Source organism: Cygnus olor, chromosome 4 (assembly GCF_009769625.2).
Source record: "Cygnus olor isolate bCygOlo1 chromosome 4, bCygOlo1.pri.v2, whole genome shotgun sequence".
NCBI lineage: Eukaryota > Metazoa > Chordata > Aves > Anseriformes > Anatidae > Cygnus > Cygnus olor.
In genome coordinates, this window is record NC_049172.1 from 53720582 (window position 1) to 53744772 (window position 24191).

The window sequence follows — 24191 nt, forward strand, 5'->3', positions numbered from 1 at the left end:
GGCAGGAATTAATTATTCCACTAGCTCAAGTGGTAAAGTCAGAGCAGGCTCTAGCCCTGATGCTGTTTGTGGATGTCAGTAAGATGCTGCACAGTGGGACTTCCTGCCCCCAGCCGTGCATTTAATGGCCCTGGTTTCAGAATGAATCACGGCTGGGAGAGGCTGTGGTCTCCAGGGCACCTGCCATTGCTGTTACAGTAGTCGGGAGGCCTAATAATTACACAGTTCAATTCGCATCTATCAAATTTCCTTTTCTATTCTTGCCTCTGCCAAGATTAAGTGATTCAAATTCTGAAACCAGCTTTTCACTCGACCACAGATTATGTTTCTTGGTTCAGGGTTTCAGCTTGAAAACCTGGGGTTTGATCTGCAGAAATGCTGAACACGTTACTTGCAAAGTTTGAATGTATACAATGTCAGCATGAGTTTCTGAGTTAAGACACTCATTCTGTCTAGATATTGAAATGAAGATAGAGAAAAGACTTAAAGACAAAGTTCACTTAGAAAAAGTGTGATGTTTACAATAGCATCAGCTGCTCAGATCTGCTAATGTTAAGTGCTCCAAAAGCATGACTTGTGTAACTGTCCTTCACGCTGCAATGCAAGTCTAAAACTTATCTTTGCCTTATACAGCAGAAACTGTTTGAGATGGGATCAACTCTTTTCTGAAGACACACAATTGTGATGGCTACTATAGAAAGCTTAACGTCAATAAAAACTAGAGCACAGATTTACAAGGAATTTTTGGTCTGCAACAAAATGCAAATTCCTGTTTCTAAAAGATTTTTTTTTAACCAGGGACTCTAATAAACAGACTATTACCTAAAGGATTTATCCAAAATACAGCCTACCATCTAGTAAATGAGTACTTTAATGTTTATCAATGCCATGAAATATGTAGAATTCAACCTGAAATTTTAATTTCAAGAAACATATTCTTGCTGTGTTTTCCCACAGAATTATGATCCTGTACTTCTTTAGGGCAATTCCTAACCTCTGAGGCTCTTTGGACATCTGTGAAGCTCAGAACATCTCTGTTGCATGATACATCATAAAGATTTCCTAAACATGACATGAATTGTCCCCTAAAACAGTCCAGAAACACTGCCTTATGGACTTCAGAAGTATATCAGTGTTATGTTACAATGTTATCTATTCTGTACTTCAGTTAAGTTTCATGTAATTCAAATCTGTAGAGCAGTAAATAAAACATTACCTCAGGATAGTTACAATGAAAGTTGATTTCAATTCCAAAATGGTATCAACATAGTAAAATACAAAAATGTGAAAATAAACAAAAAGAAAAAGATTATTTTTAATTTATCAGTATAAGAAAACACTTTTGCCTTACAAACTTGAAAAGGTCTTCCCTAATAACAACAGTAAGACTGGTTTTGTTCAATAGGGAAGAAGCCTAAAGCTAAATTAACATTTCAGTTTTTTTTTTTTTCATGTAGAAAACATCAACTGAAAAGTCAGTCTGATTTTCAAAAATTTTTCAAACTGATTTTCAAGTCTGATTTTTTATTATTTGTGTTTCATAAATACAGTGATGACATCGAGTGTACTTTTTGCTATGTTTTAAAAAATCAGCATTTTAAATGGGATAATATGCCTTTAAAACATAACCCATGATCAATTATAGGATCAGGAGGGATACTGCCTTCATTTTACCTTGCAAAGCACATCTTAATACAATGATTATTCAGGTTTGTTTCCTGTGGAAGTACATGTTTTTTCCTATTTGCAGTGGTTTCACAGCTATGCATGCAGAAACAGAAGATCATCCCCCTGCTGTACCCAGAAATGAATTCCAAACATTCAGTCTAATCTACTTTTCATGAAGGGTTAAACTCATGTCTTCCAAGAAACATGAACATGTCACAAGCCCACAAGCAGATACTGCTCTGCTGGATGTTATTCTTGGTAGCTTTATCAAATACAAACAGAGATAACCACCTGCAATAATTCTTTTAGCATTATTTAAACAGTTTGTGTGGCTCTTACAAATGTCAGCCTTTTTAACTCCAATTCTTGTATCAGGGACATGCACAGCTTTAAAAATGACGTAAGAATTAAACAGGTAAATACAAACATATAGGTAGAGATGTTTTTCTAGAGAGATACTGGTTTTGTTTGCATAGCCATTATAGTTGAGTAGATATAGAATGGCTTGCAAAAAGTACTGAAAAATGTAGCCTGTGTTCTGGTCTATATTTACTTGCTTGCTCTTTCACGTGCTTCTTAAGCATTAATCCAAATTCACAAGCTGTGCTAATGTTACAGATATAAAAGAAAGAATCCACCAGCAACTTCTATACAAACAGGATCTTCCAATTACTTGAAGTCCAACTTAAAGAAGTAAACTTGAACAGTAATACGTACCATTAACGTGCATGATTTCTCAGATTAGACAATGGATCTGTCTTTTATCTGTGTAAGTGTCTTTGCTGGAGTTTGATCATGTCACCGAATGGTCTTGTTATGTAAAAAAAAAAAAAAGAGGTGAATACAGAAAGTATATAAATACAGAAGGTATATAAATGATAGCATGGGAAATAGGACTATGAGACAAGTACAAATTGAACTTGGACTTCTTGCTGTTTTATGATTTTATGAGTGGTTTTCTATACCAATGGCAGTATTTTAAATGTCAGAAATTCTGCTTGTCCTCTCCACTTTTTTTTTCTTTCTTTTTTTTTTTTTTTTCTGCAAGACTGGCAATAATTTGAGAGTCAGTGGGTTGGGTGAATTTAAACATCAAATATTTATTGAGAGGGGATCTAATTAGAACAGTAATTAGCAAGTAGAGAAGAAAATGGAAGAAAACATGCACGATTTCACTGGAAATGGATGCAAAAGGTGACTGGGTGTGCTGGGCCTGTAACTTGTGCTTCTCACAAGACTCCCTGTTAGGCCTGGGACTTCCCTGGAGCTTTAGGGATGTGGGAGAATCCGGCAGAGGAATAAACTCCTGGCACTTCCTGCAGGACCAGGGAAGGGGAAAAAAAAGCAGGGAGATGGTTACGGCAGGCAGGCAATGTTAGGGCTGGCTGTATCCCCTGTGGGGATACACTGCCCCTGCGTGCCTCATGCGCTTCAGCACAAAAAAAATAAAAATGATTTATCTAGCGGAGGTAAACCTCACCAGTGCAAATGGCAAGGCTGAGGAAACACCTGTTCCTCTAGACCTGCACCTACCACAACGCCACAATTTTGAGGTGAGCTGCCACCTCCATTAGGGAGCTGGGGTTGTTTAGTCTGGAGGAGGCTCAAGGGAGGCCTTATTGCTCTCTACAACTGCCTGAAAGGAAGGTGTGGGGAGCTGGGGGTCGGCCTCTTATCACAGGTAACTAGTGACAGGACCGGAGGGAATGGCCTCAAGTTGTGCCAGGGGAGGTTTGAGGTTGGAAATGAGGAGACATTTCTCCTCAGAAAGAGCAGTCAGGCACTGGGACGGGCTGCCCAGGGAGGTGGTGGAGTCACCGTCCCTGGGGGTGTTCAAGGAAAGGCTGGACGTGGTGCTTGGGGACGTGGTTTTGTGAGTGACATTGGTGGTAGGGGGGTGGTTGGACCAGAAGATCTCGGAGCTCTTCTCCACCCTAACGACTCCAGCGTTAGCTCCCGGAGCCGAGCCCTGCCGCCGCCCCGCCCCTCGCGCCTGTGACGACAGCGGCGCGCGCCGCGGTGGCGGGAGTTGGCGCGAAGCTTTGCGGGGTTCCGGGGTTAGGGGGGGCGGCGGCGGCCATGGAGCCGGAGGCGTCCCGCTGAGGAGGCAGCGCGCCGCCAGCAGCATGGTGAGACGGGGCGGGGGCTGCCCAGCCAAGGCCGTGGGCACGGCCAGGCCCGGCCCGGCCCGGCCCGGCATGGCGCGGCGCGGCCCTCCGCCGGCTGGGGGTGGGTACAGGAGTGTTGCGCAGTTGGCGCGCGGCGGCCGGTGGGCGCCTGCCCGGATGCGCGCGGCTGCAGCCCCGCGACCGTTGGGGCCGTTGGAGCCGTTGGCGCCGTTGGCACGCGGCGCGCGTTGCGCCCCCCCCCCCCCCCCCATCTCCTGAGGGTGCGGGAATCCCGCCCTGAGGGGAAAATAGAGCCGTGCCCAGGGGAGCAGCGGCCCTGGGGTGCTCGTCCCCGGGCGGCTGTGACTGCCCTGCTTCCTCCCCCCCCCCCCCCCCCAAAAAAAAAAATGGTGGGGAAACGAGGCACAGGCCGTGTGCTCAGCCCGGGTGGGAGGCAGCTTGCCCCAGCTGCAGCTCCGCACCTCTTTTAGTCAACGTACGTCGGGGTGTTCCTGTGTCAAAACGGGGCAGTGTTTGTACAGAAAGGGGGAAAGATAACTTGGAAATTGGAACTCGATGATAAACAACGGAGGATGCAGTCCTAAACACGGCGTGAAGAGATTGTAAAATATAAGCTTCTATCTGTGTGTGTGTGTGTTTGCTTTCCAAAACGTGCATACTTTACAAACTGCTGCTCACTTATGCAGCCATTATAAGATGGTATCCCCTCGTCATCTCTTGCTCAGACACGTTTGCCTCTGCTCAGGTGGAGTATCCGTGCAGATGTTGTACTGGCTTACCTAAAAATGCAGTTCAAAGCCAGTCTAGTTTAGCTTTGGTTTTGGCCCGTTCACATAGAGTTCAACTTTTTTAAAACATCTCACACTCAATATTCAGCCATGATGGGCAATACCATATCAGCCTGCCAGCACTAAGAATCCTGAAACTAATAAACGGTGGTATTTTAGTCATCAGCCACAAACTGCCCATGTTCTTTGGGAGGGTGGGGCTTTTGCTGACTCCCCTGTTCCCCTGCCAACACCTTGTTAAAAAACAGCTTACTGGAAGACTTGTTTCCTCCTTTCCTACCCCCGGGTATAAAGACACTCTCTCCCTGTGTAGTATCTTTTTGAATGTTACACATCAATGTCTGGCACTTTCCTGGAAGAGAGGAAGGTAGCTATCATTTTGGAAAAGTATGATTTGCCTCAGTCCATTCCCCCTTTTTTTTTTTTTTCAGTGCTGAAAAGAGGCAGAACAACCATCGCTGCTACAGCCGTGGAGGTAGAGGCAAAAATACGGAGATGCTAGTTGCCTCGTCCCCAGCTCGGTGATGTGCAGTGACAGCTCAGGCTTACTGGGATTTAATATCGGACTCTTTCAAACAGGCCTTTTTCATGTACTGCCAAACATAAGTGGCCTTTGTCGGGTTGGTTCTGCAGCATCTTCTCAGCTGTGCTGAGCGGATGTGTGTGGAGTTACACAACGATCTGTGTTTGAGGGGATTTATTTTTTACCCAGATTAGTTGCCTGACCTAGTTCCCATGCAGAGAACTATACTGGTACAACTGAGGGGAATGAGTGACTGGGAGCAGGGGCTCCTTGAGCTGCCTTTAGCTGAGAAAAGCAGTCATATGGATGGCTGTAGCATCAGCTGGAATGTACTCAGAACTGTGATACTGCTCTGAAAATACCGTATAGTACTTGTGCTTCAGCAGCTTGGTTTAGTGAGAGGTGTCTCTGCCCATGGAACTAGGTGATCTTTAAGGTCCCTTCCAACCCAAACCATTCTCTGATTCAGTTACCACTATTATCTTTAATTTAATGTGATTAAACAAGCAGGTATTACTGGTTTAACTCAAGTGATATTACAAATTTGATTTCAGCCAGTCCAATTTTTCTGGATGTGCCAGATATCAGAGGTGGTATTTGCACAAAACTTGCACTGAAATAGGCAGACAGTAAATACATACAAATGACTCTTTAGATGGAAGGCTCTTACAGACACTCTTTGGAGTACCTGAAGTTGTGCTACTTCCTATTGAGCTAGCTAGGTCAATAAAATTCAATTTTCTACCTCATAATGTAGTTTTGAGATGCAAACTTAGTTATGTTTTTTTTGGAAAATATTCTGCTTTACTGGACGCTAGTCTTCTAAAAACACTGCCTGTTATGGTTAATGGGTTTTATGGTGTTGAGATTGTTCCAGCATCCAGGTGTTGGTCTTTGGTCTAGGATGCTTTTGAAATGCAGGAAAAAAATGTGCCAGAAAGCCAATACGGAATGCTTATGACTTTTATAACTGACTTTTTTTTGGAATTGGGTACTTACTAAAGCCTGAAAGGTCACCCTGACAAACTCTTTGAGCCTTTCTACTACCTAACAAATAGGTTTCATTCTACTAGCCTTATTTCTCCTCAGTAAAACTGAAGTATAACAATCTTCCAAGGGAAAACTTGCAGCCTACCATGATTAATTTCTGTTGTCTACTGCTGCTGCATAAGATTGAGGATTTGAAACAATAGTCAGAGCCGGCAAGACCTAGCCTGCATAGCCGTTACTGAGGTCATACCGCTGCGCAGACAGCTCGGCAGGAAGCAGTGCACCTGAACACAGCTTTTCAGGCTGTCCAGACGCTATGCATGAGCTACTCCCCTAATTTAGTGAGAGTGATCAGAAATAGCGCCTTATCTGGGGCTGTGGCTAGGTCTCTGCGACATTTGGTGTCAAGATGTGGATCAGAATCCTTGGTTTAGTAGCACTGGTTTAAAGGATGCCTCTAAACTGAAGTGCTCGGTAGTAATTTCATATGTATTTTCAGATCTGACTGGTACAGACCAGAGTAAAAAACTCTCAACCCTCCCTCTTACTTGGGTGAAACTGCTCAAAGTTACACTTAGTGTTGCTGTTGCTGAAGCTCCCGTGAGGAGCCGGAGGAATACAGCCCCAGCTCTTTAATTCCAGTCCCGTGGGGATCACCTGGGACAGCCATGCTGGTGAATGTGTCTCCAGAGATACATATATTGCTTCATTTCTGCAGTTGGTTGTGCAGTGAATTAATTATTCATCTGGCTTCTCTTAATAAATAGCAAAAAAAAAAAAAATCTTTCTCTTTTGAGTCTCAGATAAAAGCATCTGTGAAAGATAACTTTCTTGTTGTACTGTGATGTACTTGTCTCCCAAGCAATTCTGAATTCACAATCTGTTACCGTCCAGTGGTGTCTAACAAGGTTACCTAGAGTAGGCTGGCTGAGGAAGATTGGAGAATATATAACTCTGAAGATTGAAGAAGATTGTACATAGTTGCTGAATTTCCTTTGTAGCTTAGGGCTGTGTAGTTTAGTCACTCCTAAGTAGATTGTGACCAGGGGAAATGAAAATTTATTACCCGTACAGAATCTTCTACTCAAAAATGTCTAGGTGGCTTCTGTGCTGTTATATTTACAGTATTTTTGAAAAAAACAACAACATCTAAACACAAACACGTAATGATAAAAAAAAGAGTTGCAATTTCTTGAGGACTGAGGTGTAATTTGCAGCAAGAGAATAGACTCTGTAGTGTTAGCACAGGGAGGCGATTTTGGACTCTAGATGCTGTGTCACAACCGTATTTTCAAGGAATAAGTAGCAATTTACTGGTGATTTCTTGATGGTTAGAAGATACTGCTTTGAGTAAAACAACAAAAAAAAAGATCTGATGAGGCAGAAAAGAATAATTTACGTGGTATAATTTGGGCTTTAGCAGTTGAGGAACTGGGATTAAAATAGTGGAAGTAGCTGGGTCTTTGGCCATTGTCAGGGCAATTTCATGTATTTTCTTTATTAAATCTGCATTTAATAACCCAGGATACAGTGGTATTTCCTTATATCAGTACATAAAAAATATCAAATATTACTGCATATAATGCTAGCAGGGCAGCTCGTTTACTAGTTAAGTTTTTTGTTAAATTACTGAAACAAATAGAGAGTTACTGTTGATTTAAAATTAATTGTTTTCCAAATATTTTAAGCTTAAAGTAACATTATCACTGTAAAAATAGAAATAAAACTATTCTAAGATCAGTTTAATTTGCAGTGTTGCAGTAAGTATTTAAATTATGTTACTATGTAAAAGATCTAATGAGAAGTGTTGCCTGTGTTACCTTATGACTAAGAAGTCAGCGATGATGATTGAGTGATCTAGTCCATGAATCTACTTTGTAACTTTTTACATAGGTGCTTTCCTCAGACATTTTGAATACAGGAATCTGCAGTTAACAATTTCAGAGTTGTATAGTACTGCGTTTATATTGTAGGAGTACATGTAAAATAGCTAAGTGATGAAAATTTATGCCTCGAGGTATGAATTCCATAGACAGAAGCGTGTGTAGTCTCACTGCTTCTCAGTCTGCCGGTCTTCATTTGCTGAATCAGTAAAATTTTATGCAGGTAAAATGTAAACAATCCTTTTTTTTTTTTTCAGGAAATAATACTTCTGAGTCTAGAAAATTGTTTTAAGCTAAATATACTAAATAAATCTATATGTGTCCTATACTTTGTTCATGCTTTCAAGTCATGTATTCCATTGGTTTTAGCCCTGTAAGCTTTGATAATCCAAATCCAAACCATCACAGGACTGATAAGAGAAAAGGAGCCTGGTACACACATAATTGTCGGTCATGGTTTTATGGAGATTTTAAATACGATTTTCTTAACAATTTACTACTTTACCCCTAGATCCTATAAGAAGGAAGCACGACCTAGGTGTGTGATAGCTCACTCTCTGATGAGGAGTAGCTGCCAGCTGGGTAGAGTATGGCCCTGAGCCACACCCCTTACCTGCCATATATTTAGGCCATACCAGAAACTTTCTGCCTTTCTTTACAATGGCAGCTACCCCTGGAGGTAGTGGTACCACAGAGGTACAATTTTTGTGTTTGTTTTTTAATGGAGCTGTAATATTAGGTTTTTAAACAGATTGGTGTTTGTGTGTAGGCTAGCGCATGTTGTAATTGAAGCTTCAGCTACTAATCTTACTTATTTAGGAAGCTTTTTATAGTTGTACTCTGGTAAGATAAAACAAGGTTATAAAACCGACCTTTCTGGAGCTTTTTGTATTATATTCTTAATGTATTTTTTCTCAATTTATTTCTTGCTGGCTAATTCTCTTAGTGAGATCAGATTCTAAATTTATAAAAAGGTGGAGGATGCAGTAAGTCCCACTAATTGACTGCTTTGTAGATCTTGGTGCTTTTTGCCTGTTTACATCGTATGCTACTTCCTACCTGAGTTGGTCATTTCAACAATAAAAACACTGAGCTAGGTTTGTGATAACTAATTGAGGAAAAAAATCTAGTTAGACATCTGTTTGAAGTTACTGTGTGCCATTGCTAGTGGAAGTTTTCAATTGTATATTGCTGAAGAATTTGGTAGAAGGGGAAAATAAACTTTTTTCATGATTCAGACACAAGAGAAAGGTTGTGCAGTGTCTGAGCAGCTGTTTTTAACCAGCTGGTCTTTGTTGTCTTAATTTTAAACAAAACTTGTAGATCAACAAGTATTGTAACAGGAGTTGCTGAGAGAGTATCTTTCTTTTAAACGCACTGCTGTTTTGCAGCTTGAAACTTCTAAGAGTTATTTGTATTTAAAAACTTATGAAAGCAATTTTCCTTTTAATAGGATATCCGGAAATTCTTTGGTGTTGTACCCCCTGGGAAGCGACAAGAATGCGAGAATGTGAAAAAGAGTGACAAAATAAAAAATGGGGAAGGAGACTCGAGTGGGAAAAAGAGGGGAAAAGAGACTAAGGTTAGTTTTGCTTTTCTTATTTGTAAAGTGCTTGGTTTCTCTGATATGCAATTGTTTGTATCTTTTTTTTAAAGTCGTAATTCTTCTCAGATACTTAAAAAACAATGTGGTATGTCAGTTTTTTTATTGGTATGGCTGTAAACTGTCACTTAATGCTTACTTCTAGCAGCAAAACTTTGTAGGTGATGAAGGGAATGACTAATTTTCAAAATATTTGGATTGTAGGAAAAAGGAAAGGTAGGTAGAGGTTAAGATGGTCAGGTGCTAATGTAGGAGCAATCTGATGTATTTGAAGTTATTTTAGGTATGGCCCGTAGTTCTCTAAGCAGCTCTCTTATTTTTTGATTAAGGCTGATGCTTATGCACAGTAGATGTATCGTAAAGATTTCATACTGTCCAGTCAGGTAAATGTCTGTGGGAAGGTGCTCTCTGACTGTTTTTTTAAACACCTGTGAGGGAGGCATTAACGTTACCTTTCTTGGAGGGGACACTTAAGCAAACTTGTTGCAAAGACCAAATATTGTAAAATGACAAGTTAAATGAGGGTGGGCTCTAGATTCACAGTACTCTTCATGTTATTCATCTGAACTGTTATAAAACAGAAAGGAGTGGCTTTAGCGGGCTTTAAAATCACTTAGAGGGAGGAAAGATTGCTAATGGGATTGCTTAATCTGAAGCATCAAAATCAAGAAGGAAGGTGGTCTTTTAAAAAATAAAAAGAGGTGTAGTGCATGTGCATATAATTTCAGTGCTTCAAAGTGAATATAAAGGGCCATTCAATGGAATGGAAAAACATCACAGTTATGTTGTGAGCTATTATTTTTACTTTGCACTTCTCCGATTATATCAAGAATTTTAACAAGCTTCAGGTTAGAATTGGATGCAAATCATAAAGCATATACAGTTATGTTTATCTAGGATTACATTTTTCAAAGCATTTACAGCTGTGTGTGACTACCAAAACAGCATAACCAATATTTTTTTTTATTTTGCCAAGGACAAACTTTCCTTTCTGTGCAGCTTGTGATTTTTCCTAAATACCTAAAACATCTCAGTGGTTTTTTGTTTGTTTGTTTTTTTATAATAATAAAAATAAATCCTTAAGGTGAGTTAATACTAGCTACTGCCAGATAAAACATGTTTGTCCACTGTGACAATTGGTGCAGTGTGTTAGGTAGTTGCACCGTCTAACCAGTGAGAGGAGAAGGTGCAAGCAACTAGGATGCTGAATAGGAAATCAGTCTAGCTTCATCTGTTGTGTATGGTGCTTTTTTTTTCCTCCTTCTCTTTTTCAATCAGCTGTTACTCTGAAGTTATGTCAAATTCTGGTGGTTATGGCTGAGCCGTATCCAGAATAGAACCAAGAGTGTACTGGCTGAATTCCTTAGAAGTAATGTATTGGCCTGTACCACCTTTGTTTCTGGTGGGACCGTGCAGTTTCTTTTTTGTATTAAAACTTGGAACTTTGAAAATCTGTTTGATTTACTTTAATTGGCATTAAACCTGAATACTAATTCTCAAAATAATCATCTGCCGTTTACATGGATCACATTGAGCTTTGCTAGTGCGCTTTGTTCCTTGTTTCTTCTCCTCTGCCCCTCTTCTCCTCCCATTCATGAGTTAGAAAAAAGCTGTTCTCAACTGTAATAAATAAATAATTTCTATTAGGATTTGTTTGAAACTTCTAAATGTAACTGAGTAAAAGTTGGAAGGACTCATTTACTCGTTGAACTAATAGGCTGTTACTCTTAGGTGAAGAATTCACCCAGTGAAGATGTTCCCAAACAAAAGCAGACATACAAGAAAAAAAGAATCATCTATGATTCAGGTAATGTTTGCAGTGGTTTCAGAATGCTCTTTTGTGTCTTTGCATAAACGTTCAAGGTGGATTAGGTAAATGTACATCTGAAAGAAAGCTGTGCTTGGTTTATTTGTTGTTGTCTTTGGTAAATGCAATATTAAAAACACTTTATATGCCACTCTTCTAGGAGAGGGGGAGATCTTTGAATGCACTGGTAATTTTTATTACTTCATACTAATTATTGTTGGATATTTAAAATGATTGTTGGATAGTTAAAGTGATTCTTAATAGTGCAGTGTGTACCATGCATGTAATATATAGTGCACGATATATACTATACACGGTAATTTTTAATGAAACTTCTGTTTAAAAAAGTAAAATAAAAACTAGTCCATACAGCCAATTCTATCAAAATTCCAGAACTTTTTGATTACAAAGTTGTATATAAAATGTGGGGAGTTTTAGGCTTGCTGCTGTGTTAGGGATAAATAACATGCAACTTTGGGTACAGGAAGCTGACTGTGTACTGTAACGTCACAATTACAGACAATGCATGAGCAGCATAATACAGGAGACTATTTTAAAAGAGTAACATATATTGATATGTGCCTTTCTCTATTAGAAATCTTGTAAATGTTAATCCCATAGTTGTAAATTTACCATGTGGAACACCCAGAATACTGTTTAAAGCACTCATCAAATATTCTAAAACAGTTTGGAATATAATACTAAGGAAAACACCTTTTATAGTGCTTGTATTTTAAAAAAAATCACAAAAAAGCCACTTACCTGTCAAGTTAGTTAAATTAAACTAGGAATTTCAAGCTTTTAAATTATTGTCAGTTGTTAGATGATTTAATTCCTCTTTTGTTGGATTCTAAGTTTTGAATAGCTGTGAAACTGAAAAGATAGCAGGAGTTTGTACAATTCTTGACTTCTACTGATGCCTTTAGCTTGAATTTTTAGTGACTTAATAGAAGATTGCTTCTTTTGTATAAGAAAAAGAATGACAGACATCTGTCAGATTGATGCTATTATAAACAGGAGAAATTGTTCAAATCTTCAGATAAACTGTTTTTAAAACAGTTTGTTTTGCTATGGGGAATTGCAGTGGAAATATTTCTGCATTTAGAGTTGGAGTACAAAAGTAATAGATAATTCAACTGCTACCTTTTAAAATATTTGTACACCTCCACTTTAGTGCTGTTATCGTCTGGAGGTTTTGTTACTTCTAGCCCATTAGCAGTTGGAAAAGAAAAAGAGAAATACTGCTCTAAGTACATAATCATGGAGAAGGTTTTTAGGGACTGAAGTCAACTGATGATACGAAATTTATACACATATATGTATTGTAATTTTAATTACGATATATATTAGGTTTTAGCATGGAAAAAGGTAGGCTCTGAAGAGTGGCTATCTGTTACACGTTAGTTGTCTCAGCTTCTTCAGCTAGTCTTGCATACTTATTTGGATATTGGCATATGTAATCTTCAGTGGGATAAGTTTGTCCTCTTGACAGCTTTTGGGATGTAGAGAATGTTGAGGAGAGTGGTGGTCTACCAGTGCTCTCCTGAAAAATCAGGGAGTAGAACCCCAGTGATACACTCCCCCCATGGCAGCAAGGTTGGAATTAGACGATCTTTAAGGTCCCTTCCAACCCAAACCATTCAATGATTCTACTCTAGCCTGATGTTAGCTTTTGCAATAGATGTTATGGCAGTATATTATATTGGTGTATTCCACATAAGTTTAATCAGGCTAATGAATCTATGTTAAAAGTTTTTTGTTGTGGGGGTGTTTTTTTTTTTTCTTTTAAAAATAATCTGATGTGGTAATCTGCCAATTATACTAATTTTTGGAAAGGCTTTTACACAGATGTAGCAGTTCTTAAACCTGTAACCGTATTTCATTTTACTTAAAACCAAAAAAAAAAAACAAAACCAAACTACTGGCTAGACTGAGTTCTCTACAAATTTTGATTTAGCCATGTACATGCTAGAATAAATGATGGCTCGAATATTAGCTGATGGAGAAAAATGAAGCTGTGCTTTGACCTTCTACGTAATATTTTTTTTCTCAGCTGATTGTATGTGAACATGTTAACTGATGTTATAAGATTTGTTACTTAAAGTATGTATTGTATATGGAGGAAATCTACATTTGTGCTGTGGTCAAAATACAGATTCAGAAGAGGAGGTGCAGTCAGTGAAAAAGTCCAAGAAGCCATCAGAGAAAAAAGCAGCCACTCCAAAACTTGGTAAAGTTCTAAAGCAGCATCCTGTTGTTTATGTTTCAGAGACAGGTAATGGAAGTGCGTCGTATGTTCAGCTGTAGTGGGGTGGATTGTGTTACAGATGGGATGCATTGTTTGACTGATGTACTCTCAAATACATCTATAAGACCTAATGTGGAGGGCAAAAAATTATATTCTCCCTAAGCTAAAGCACTTTAGAAGTTAGCCTCCAATGTTGTAAAGAGCAGGGTAAAACTGAGGTGATGTTGGGTAGTGGCTTAGTTGATTTAATTAGGCATATAACTTCATGAGATAACACTTTTTCTGTTTGAGTATTTCATAGATTTAGGGGAAGCAGTTAAGTACAGGATGTCTTTTTAATATAGTTAAGCGACTCACTAGCACATTTTGTGAAATGGTTACCATACATAGGTCTGAAAACCTGGATTTTTTTAAACTTGGTATATGATTTTTCCCTGTCTTTAACCTTTGCCTTTAACCAATATATCGGTGACTGAAAAAAAAAACAGACACTTTTTTTTGGTGTTTTATTTCCTTGACAACATAAGACCTTTTTTAACATCATTTGTCTATTAGCCTTTTAGGAAGAACAGTAATTGGAAAAAACAATGGTAATGAACTTGTATATACCATACTTCTCAGTCTTGCATTTCAGCTTTCTAAGTGATGGTTTTTGCTTTTTGTGAAAAGGAGTGGATATAATTAATCACTCTTGATCGTTGAAGAAAATTAACAGGTCTTCTAGTATTCATGTAACATTTCAGTACTTCTTGAATATGAACTTTACTTCTTTTGCCATCTGCAGACACTTGGCTGAATATGTGTTCATGTGTGTTGTCATGTGAAGTTTTTTTTTTTTGAGAGCATTTGAAATATGTGCAAGTATCCTTGCAGCTTCAGGGTGTGCTTTTACTAGTAGTAGTTCTCCCATTCTGTTTTAACTAAGAGAGCTGTTAATAGCATATAAGCAAAGGCTAAGATTATATGCAGGCAGAAAGAATTCACTTTCTAAGATTCTGACAGTAGGATGAATTATATTCATGACTTACTGAATAGCATAGATTGGAAACATATCAAATTTGACTTAAGTTCACTTTATAAGATAGAAAATAGTGTTTTACTTTTTTGATCCACTGTTTTGAGCTGAGAGCTACCCAAGTAAAATGTTGTCTTGTTAGGTTTGTTCTTTTCAGACAGATTTGCTTTTAAAAAGTGATTTTATTTATTTATTTTTTCTGGAGTGGGTCTATGGTAACTTCATGTTAATTTGTTGTAATACAGATAAACTTAGGTATTTTGATACCAAACACCAGTTACTGTACTCAGATCACCAGTGTAACACCAGCTGTAGAATCTCCTCAGAGTTGCCCACTGGGTGGGCACATTTTGGTCACAGAGATGTTTCTTACATTTGTGATGCATCTGTCCACTTCTTACTGCTTTACTTTACTTTCTTACTTTATCCAGTCTGAGTTTAGCTGAGGCTTTAAATATCAGGTCTTACACATTTGTCTCATAGTGTAGTTTTTTACTAGCTGCAGTACTTCCCTGGTATATATTCTTAGAAACTGTGATCAAATTTAAGGCCTATGCAGACTTGAAGCTAAACCTTGTATAAAACGTGTTTCTATAAGTGTTAGATTCCCAATTCTTCTGGTATCACTCTTTGAGTTTTAGAACACTTAACTTGGAAAAGCGGACACCGTCCCTGGGTTTGGTATCTCTTTTGGTAAGATAATTGCTGAATGTAAACATTGCCTCCCTAATCCTTCCTTGTGTTTTAAAAACGCAAAAAGTACTGTTTGCTGCTGTGTCCAATTAGAGGCATGACTCAGTTGGCTTCCTCCCCAGCCTTTTTGCTCCTCCGGCCTCTCTTCACAATCATGGTTTCTGAGATAGATTGTAATTATTTTATTTGTCCTAGGTATTTGACCTGGCATTTAGCTGTAACATGTCACATACTGAGATGAGCCCAATTTACTAAACTATCCTGAACACTTTATCTGTCTTATATGTCCATATCTGTTTCTTAAAACTTAATTTCTTTTGACAGTTTTGCCAATGACACTTTCCTAATTAATTATAAATGATATTTAATAGCATTGACGCCAGAGTAGATAAAAGATTAGATTCCTGAGGAATAAATGGTAGCTATTTAGCTTTATTACACAATTCTAGGTGGTGTAATCGAGCTTTTCTTCATAGGGATACCATGGGAATGCTGGTCAAGGTTATTAGTGAAATCCCTGAAAACCGCGGCTCAAGGTTACTGTTATCTAAAGAGTCTTAAGTACACACAGGTGACTTATAGTCTGTGACTAAAACAATGCTTTTATAATCTTGAGATTTAACACTTGACTTTCGTTTATATTTAATCCGTATAAATTGTTTCTTCAGCATATTGGAGCTGGGGAGAGGTTGTCTCAAGTGAGTGTGAGACTGCTATTAGCTTGGGCTAAACATGTTTTATAAGAATAGGAATATAGAAAAGATACTAATGACACTGTAGAAATTTGTCCTTTTCTTGTTTTTAGTGTTACGCAGTTGAAAACTCAGATCAAGAATAGTGTTGTTGGACTTGCCCCGAAGTCAATATCATTCTCCAGGACTATATCCTCAGAAATGTTTGAAAAAGTCTTTTGACATCAAGTAGTCGGTAGGAGCTTGGTAGTCAATTGTCTCAACCCATTTTTGAATCTGATTTGAAACCTCCTGTGATTACTTGAACTTTATTTCAGCTCTCCTTTATGGCTTTGTGGGATACAGTTTTCTTGAAGATTATTGTGGGAATTACTTTTTGGTTTGTCCAAGAGTGGATTTATTAGCTTGTAAAGTATATAGTTTTTATACAAAAAAAAAAGACGAAGTAGAGCAAAAGTAGTTTCTCTCTGTGGTTCTGTAAGTAATACTTTGTTATTGAAATATTTAATTTAAAGAATTATCTAGCTTACTGATGGCTAGAGTAGAAGCTATTTTAGCAGGTAACAAGGGAAAAAGAAAAGCCTGCCTTGTGATAGAAGAGTCTGGCAGATTGGGAAAAATCCAAATGTTTGTTGTACTTGTTAAACAGTTGAACAAAGTGTTATTTTAATGAAGTATGGAACCTTGAGTTTTGTTTGTGGAAGATGACCTGCTGTTGTGATGCATTGAGCCTGGTCTGGTTTCATCATAAGTGGCTATTTGGCAGGAACAGGGACTTGAATTGCTTTTAGTGAACACTTGATCTTTCATATATGTTGTTTAGTAGTAATTATGTCTATGTAGGAATTGCCTTAACAGTCTGAATATTGCAAAATGTAACTTCAAAAGAAATTGGCCTTGTTCTAGGTGATAGGCTGAATTATTTATAAAGCTAGGAAAAGTGAAGGTGGTAGAAAGTGCGTAGGATTGTAGGTTACTGGAAAGACATTTCTTGAGGGCTTAGAATACAGGGCAAGGAGAATAGCTTGTGAATGTGCAGGCTGAATATCACCGCTTTTTAATATAGAGAATATCAAAAGGAAAAATCAGGAAGAGTTGGATAACTGCTAGTGACCAAAGAAGCCCTCAAATCCAAACACTGGTTCAAGTTAGCAGCAGATTGTCAGTGAATAAGCACGTCTCACATTGAACTATCTAATAGGGGAGTAAAAAATTGTCACTTTTACTTTCTGGGCAATATTAGCATAGTATATGCTTACAGAAGTAGCTATGCTCGTGGAAAACAGCTCTTCATGTAGCAGCTTTCCTTTAAAATGCTTTTTGAAAGGTCAGTTGAGAGTATGCAGTTGAACCTCAAAGGAGTTTGTCTTAAAATGCACTTTGTGGAAGGAGAGTTACGAGTTCTGGCAGAAATGCGATGAAGAAGCAAGAACTGGTGTTGCAGAGGGCAATGTTAGAAGGTACTTAAGAGCAAGCCCTACAGAAATTTACTTCATTAGGTGCCAAGGTGTGCTCTTTACTCCTGATAACTTGTCTCTGTGCCTCACTCCTCCTTGCATAAATTTAGGAATACCAGCAGTACGTTGTAAGGGTATGACTCATGAATCCAGTTGCAGATTAGGGAGGTTATTTTTCACTTAATAGAATACTTCACCAGATTGTAATGGTTTTAGACCTGTAAGTAAAAACAAATCACTTTTTCTTCAGGCTGTGTGTCATGTACAGGACGCACACTTTTAAGCTAGAACCTAGGATCATGTTTGGGAGTAAAATTTCACAAATATGGACTCTTGCAGGTTATTTCTGTTTACAAAGTAACTGCCATTTGAAAAAAACACTGTTATTTACTACATCACTGATTAGTACACTGTTACTGTAGGTACTTAAGTGGTATGGATACAGGTAATTTATTTGCAGGTACCTTTGCTTTTTATTTTTTACTTCGAGGGTTATGGTATGGAGTTTATATATTTTTTGGCATAGATATCACATGGCACACCTATTGTGTTAAAACTTTCTTTGTAATTATTCACTAGTTAAAAATTTAAGATGTAGGAGAGTATTTTTACAGCCTTATTGCAGGTTTTTAATTATTTTCAAAAGCATGTGAAAAGAGACTGGAAATTTTTGTATTTAACCGGATAAAAGTTTTTGGAAGAAAAATGAGAATTTCAGAAGTTCTTACATTTAACGTTGTTTGCTGTAGATCCTCTCCTTTTAATTTTCTTCAATGCTTACACAAATAACCTCATGGTATTTCTGAGAACAGGTCATTTTTATTATTCAGTATATTGCATTTTAACGGTAACACTGGGCAGGTTAAGTTCCCTAGTTCCCATTCTCCTGTATGAACTTCCTGTAACTGTAACACTTTCTTTAAATTCTCATGGGCTTGAGGAAAGCATAGCACTTGTTGAAAATTTTCTCCTTTGAATCTTCTGATAGAGCAATTTAATAGGGGCTTTTTTTCAGTTCCTTTGTAGTGTATATGCATTTGTTGTTTCTTTTGCAGTGATTATCAGCACTCAGCACACTAATAAAGTTTTCTGGAGTTATGCTGTTAGGCATTAAAGTTAGAGTTTTTCTGTGGATAAAGTTATTTTTAAGGCCTATTGCTTTAAAAAAAGCAAACTAGGAAAATTCCTTTCAGAATTCGTAGCACCTCTTAGAATGGGTGTATGGTTTTCTGCATTACCTGTTCCCATTGGAATAAAGCAATATTCATCGTGAAATCAGTGTGTTAAGAAAACTACCAAGCCTGTTTTATTTAGACTAATAATAAAAGGGAACTTTCTTGACCTCAAATGCAGATCCTTTAAAAAAAAATCCACCTAGTCATTAAGATGTAGTTATTGTTAAAACAGTCTAGAGTTGCAATTTAAAATAGAAGAACACTTCTTACGCAGTAATGTTTTACCTCTCTTAAGCTGTGGTCTCACATGGCATAGGTTTTTTAAATAAAATTTTTCATAACGCTGTCAGGTTTTTGAAGAAGCTTTCTAGTGAAAGCTTAGTTTTGCATTTAAGATATAGTATTGCAGTTCAGTTTTCTTGCATTGTTATCTTAAAAATCTCAGTGTAAAGGTTTCTGATGACTTGTTCATTTTTGAGGTAAAGGCTTTGAGTTTTTTTTCTGAAAGCTCTTTTAAAGAGGAATGATGCTCTGTCTTGACTGCACTTAGACTTATCAAGCAGCCAGTTAGCAGTCTGCTCAACAGATCAAGTGTAAAGACTTAAATCTCTGAAATAGTGCATCATTTGCCCATTACATTTGTAAGTTGCTCTTTAAAAAACAAACAAACAAAAAAACACACACCAAACTCTATCCACCTGAGTAACCCTCAACCAAAGTAAAAATACTTTATTTGTTGTTTTGTGTTCTCTGCTGAAACTGGTACCAGCATATGAGCTGCCTTGTTTTGCTTATTATTCATAAGTTGCCTGAAGCTTTTGTTATAGTTCATATTGACTGCCTCATTCTAAATAAACTGACTTAAATATGAATGTAATGTTTTGATGTCACTTAGCAAGTTCATCCTTCAGAGTAGGAGCTTGTCAATAGTGGCTTCAGAGTAGCAGCTTTATTAGTAGCTTTATTAGCTGAAGACGTTGCTGCTTTGCGCTGACTATTCCTTTCTTCTTGGTGGAGATGTCCCTTTCCTCCTTTCAGGTATTTTTACTGAGCTACTTAAGTAGTGAGTTTGACTTTACTCAGTTATTTTGCTGGATTAGTTTAAAAGTGTTTTTTGGTAGACTGTTTCATTTTGTCTAAAGTGGATCAGTGTGACCTGAGTGGCTCAGTAAGTTGAGCTGCCTGAGCTGCAGCTGGGGGGAAAAAAAAAAAAACAACAAAAAAACAAAACAACTCAACAAACATTTATACTTGCCAGGATTTTTTCAAGGTTCCTCCCCTACCTTGTTTTTTTTTTTTTTTTTGACAGTGCTGAATATTCCTGTCATGCAGATAACTTTAGACAATGAAGCAGAAGAGGGAGTTTCATTGCATGGTGGGGATTCATATCTACTTTTGGGAAATAAAGCTGCTATTATGGTAAAACTAACCAGTTCAAGTGAATGAACTGGAATAAACTTTGTAATAAACTGGAATTTTATATGGCAGGTGTGATTATTCAATTGGAAAAGTTGCAATAATTGGTGGTTTTGCAGATCATTTATGATGATTGTTTATTTCAGCTTAAATATATTCAGCCTTCTGATATATTGTAGTGCCACCAAAGTGCCTTTCTAAAGACTTAAAAAAAAAATAAATATATATATATATATATAAATATACATATTTGACTATGAATTTCATTTGGCACATGCTGGACAAAAGACTTCATATAGCTATGTGGTTTGGCACTGAAGGGACTGAAGTGTCCAGTTACAGTTAGACATGGCAGTTACTGCATTAAAGTTTGGGGATCCCAAACCACTTTCCCTTAGTGAAAAATGTGACAGACAAATTCTTGAAATTATCTCTGATAATTGGAAAAGCCAAAGAGATGTAAGTTGATTTCAGAGGAGTAAAACTTGTATGGTTCTGGTAGGCTTCGTATTTTTATAACAGGATGCGACCTTGACATGTGGATATAGGCAGAGTGCTAACAATTGTGGTTTAAAGTGCATGTTTGTAGTACATCTGAAATCAATGAGCTTGTTGAGAAATGACATTGAAAACCTAAATGACTACACAGGCCAGTTTTTAAAAGGTAGGTTGCAACTACTGTGTTTTTAGAGCAGGAAGACAATAGGAAAAAACACTTCACCAGTCGTACATAGCATCTGTTTAATTCATTTTGGAAAGAGTTATGCTTGATGAGCTCGAATACAGTTGTTGGCTTTTTTTTTGGGGGGGAGTGGTGGTTATCTTGCAGTTTTTAAAGACTTAATTTAAGCAAAAGACGAATACAAAACATGTAGACCTAACAAGTATTGGGACTGTTAAGTACTGATAAATGCGTACTAACATAATGAAAGCCTGATGCAATGACTTCTCTTCATACAAACACTATTTCCTCCACCTTAAACTTCAGTTTGGACAGTAGTACCTACTGCAAATTAGGGCAGGAGCTGCCTGAAGTACTTCTGCAAATGTGTGACACTAAAAATTATCAATGTTCAAAATGTTGTCATCTTGTACAAGTAGTGTAGGGTTAATGACTTTTGGATAGGATACAGTCCTCTAGCTCCATGTAGAAGTCGTTTATATAGTAGTCTGCAAACATTTGCTGGTTTAGCATATGTTTATCCTGATAAGTACTAGTTACTGTTAACATCTGGTTGCACTGCTTATGTTTGGAGTTGGTTTTAGAACATCCTGGAGGTTGTCTCTGCCTGGAAATATTTTGCATCCTAAACAGGATAGGAACCAGGGAATTATACACTATACTGATGAGGAGCTCAACAGTACAGCAGGATCAAATAGAGATGAATAAATACGCGGTTCAGAAGGCCATAGGGTACCATCCTGTGCTGCTTGTCACCATTGTCACTCCCTGCAGTAGGTCGCTACCTTTCCAGATAGGCTGAGGCCATTACTGAACCCAAGTCTTTTTAAGTGAGCTGAATTTAATGAAATGCGTAAAACATCCTAGATAACTTTTGCTAGGGTAGTTAGGGAACAACCACATGTGTTGCTCTGTAATCAGCAGGTGAGAGCCAGTTGAGGAAGGACAGGGATAGGAAAGAGGAAGAGCAGAAGAGCAATAACAAACAGTTGCAGGTGGGCTGCAGGCATTTGTTTATTAACCTAGTTGTGCTGCTGCTAGAGCAGCCTATAAAACAGATGTGCTCAAGTGTCACAGAATAGTTCCCAAACCCCTCAGGATTTAACAGTTGTTTGTTGCTAGGGAAGCTTGTTCTTGGAAATTACCTGGCATAATGGGGCCCTGCTTCATGTGTAAGGCTTGCATCCAAACTAATTGAAAGCAATCTCCTGGCTGTCACGTCTGTCTGTTCCATTAATCACATGAGTATCTGTTTTGTCACATCTACTTAATTTCCATTGCTCTTTTGTCACATCTACTTAATTTCCAGAAACCTTGACCAGAAGACGTGCTGTTGGCTTGCATTTGCAAGTCTTCAGAGCTGGGAGGGCGAGGGTGGGGGGAATGACACCACCACGGATGTGTATTTTCTGGGTACTCGTTCCTTGTATAGCGCACACACAAAATGTGTGGATGTAAACAGCAAATAGGATTCTGAGAATAGTCGTGTTCCGTTATACAAAGATTTTGCAAAGTAAAAGTTGTCTAGTTGATGATAAAATTGATTCCCATTTCTTAGCCTTGTGTGGAGGCAGGGACTTAACAACAACAACAAACCCACCACCGCCATATCTCAACTCTTCACCTAGCAATTGCTCTTTAACATGGCTATAAAAATGCAGTTGAACTACAATTGACTTTTTTATAAGCTGAAATCCAAATTTTTGTGCTTGTTTTCCCATAAATTGTGTGGGAGGGGAATGTCTTTCTCCCCCTCTTGTAGGCCGCAAGTGATTTACAGGTGCTGTGTTGCAAAACATAGATCCGAACAGACCAGTAGCAGTGCTGGGGCTCCCCTGGTATTTTCAAAGCTGCAAATTAAGTCATCTTCATCCTTGTAGTGGAACTGAGAGCGTACAACTGATTGATCAAGCGTGGTGTTCACTTCTGGGGCAGTAGGCATGCGTGAGCAGTTTGCTTCAAGGAAGAAGTGTTAAGGTGAAGGGTTACTGCAAGAGTTGAAGTTCTTTTGTATTTGATGTAAGGGGGAATGCCTGGAGATCATGCAAACTTGTGGTGTGCCTTGTGGATTTCATGAACCTGGGATGAAACTAGCCTGAGCACGTCTGCTAAAACATCTGTTGAAACCCACTTAACAGAATTGGGAATAATTTTGTTTCCTAATGACCACTTCTGTGTTTTCATCCTGTCTTTCACTATTTATGTTTGTAGATGACTGTCCCAAAGTGCTCTTGTTCTTCTCGAGCTACTACTTGCAGAGCATTAATGCTTCTAATTCTGTCGTTTCTAGGAAGGACGTAATTAAAGCAAAGCTCTAACCATTGATAATATTTAGTACTGGCATCATAAGTGACTCAAATCCACATCCTTTTTAATTAAAAACTTAATTATATTTACTCTGCATCTCTCTACTTGAGAGAAAGCAATATCCTGTTTTTTTTTTTATTATTTAAATGGTTATGAGTGAATAAGGAAAAAAATAAATCAATATTGCATGCAGACCATGTGATAACAATGATGAATAGAGATTCTTTTCTAGCATTGTAGCAGTCCTTAGGTTAAGAACAGTGCGTGAGTGGTCAACAGAACAGAATCTGTTTTTTTTCCCCAGACGAATATAATTATCTCTGCATTATCTGTTGATTTTTAGCAATAGGTACATTTTACTCCTGCAAATGTATTTTCTCATTTAAACTGGAAAAATCAAAAGAAGCAGAATATTCTGAAATTAGATTTGAGATAAGCAGTCTTATATTCAGATCTCAAACTATTACAAATTACGAGCCTAAAGCATCTAGTGTCTAAATCTCCCAGATATGTAATGGTTAAATTAAGCTAAATGGCAGTAAGAGATTTACCTCTGCCTAAGGAAAGTACATAATTTGGCTAAGAATCGTAAAGCTTTTAGCTTCTTGGTAAAATTTGCTGCTGCTGTTCCCATTTGAGGGACCTGGGCTTGAGTTTTATCTTTCACATGTCTTTGTGAATCAAATTGGCTAAAATGCCATTTTCTGGTAGATAACTTTTTTTTTTTTGGGGGGGGGGAGAGGGGGTCTTGATTTTTAAATGCTGAGACAATTTCTTCCCTTATGGTCATATCTCTGCTTTATTTTTCCTTGTCTGAACTTTCTCTCACAGGAGTTGTCAGGATCCCCATTTATATTATTTGCTGCTTAGTAAGTGATGAGTAGCAGACAGTTCCAGCGGATGACTAAAATGCCCTTGTTGCCGCTATCTACTGAGAAAAAGTTACACAGGAAAAAATTCCCTCTGTTGCGTGTCTAATATATAACGAATTATAGATCCAATAGACATACAACATAAGCTAAACTTAGGGAAGCGATTAAGAAAAATTTATGTATGAAAAAGGAAATATGGGGGCTTAAGTTAGTGACTGGAAAATGAACGTATGTTTACAATAG

The 24191-nt window shown here is 38.0% G+C and overlaps 1 protein-coding gene across 6 annotated transcripts in view; it reads left to right on the forward strand.

Annotated features, from left to right (window-relative positions):
- Nucleotides 1-3565: 3565 nt before the first annotated feature.
- The window catches only part of RFC1 (replication factor C subunit 1), a 43185-nt gene continuing 22559 nt past the window's right edge, over nt 3566-24191 (forward strand). The window contains exons 1-4 of one of the 6 annotated variants that reach the window (XM_040557034.1): nt 3566-3797; nt 9435-9563; nt 11316-11391; nt 13547-13666. In XM_040557034.1, coding sequence (XP_040412968.1) covers nt 3795-3797; nt 9435-9563; nt 11316-11391; nt 13547-13666 — 328 coding nt within the window. In that variant the 5' untranslated portion in view covers nt 3566-3794. Of the gene's footprint in view, nt 3798-8546; nt 8678-9434; nt 9564-11315; nt 11392-13546; nt 13667-24191 lie in introns of those variants that run through there. The other 5 variants (XM_040557031.1, XM_040557028.1, XM_040557029.1 and 2 more) reach the window with 5 other exon arrangements.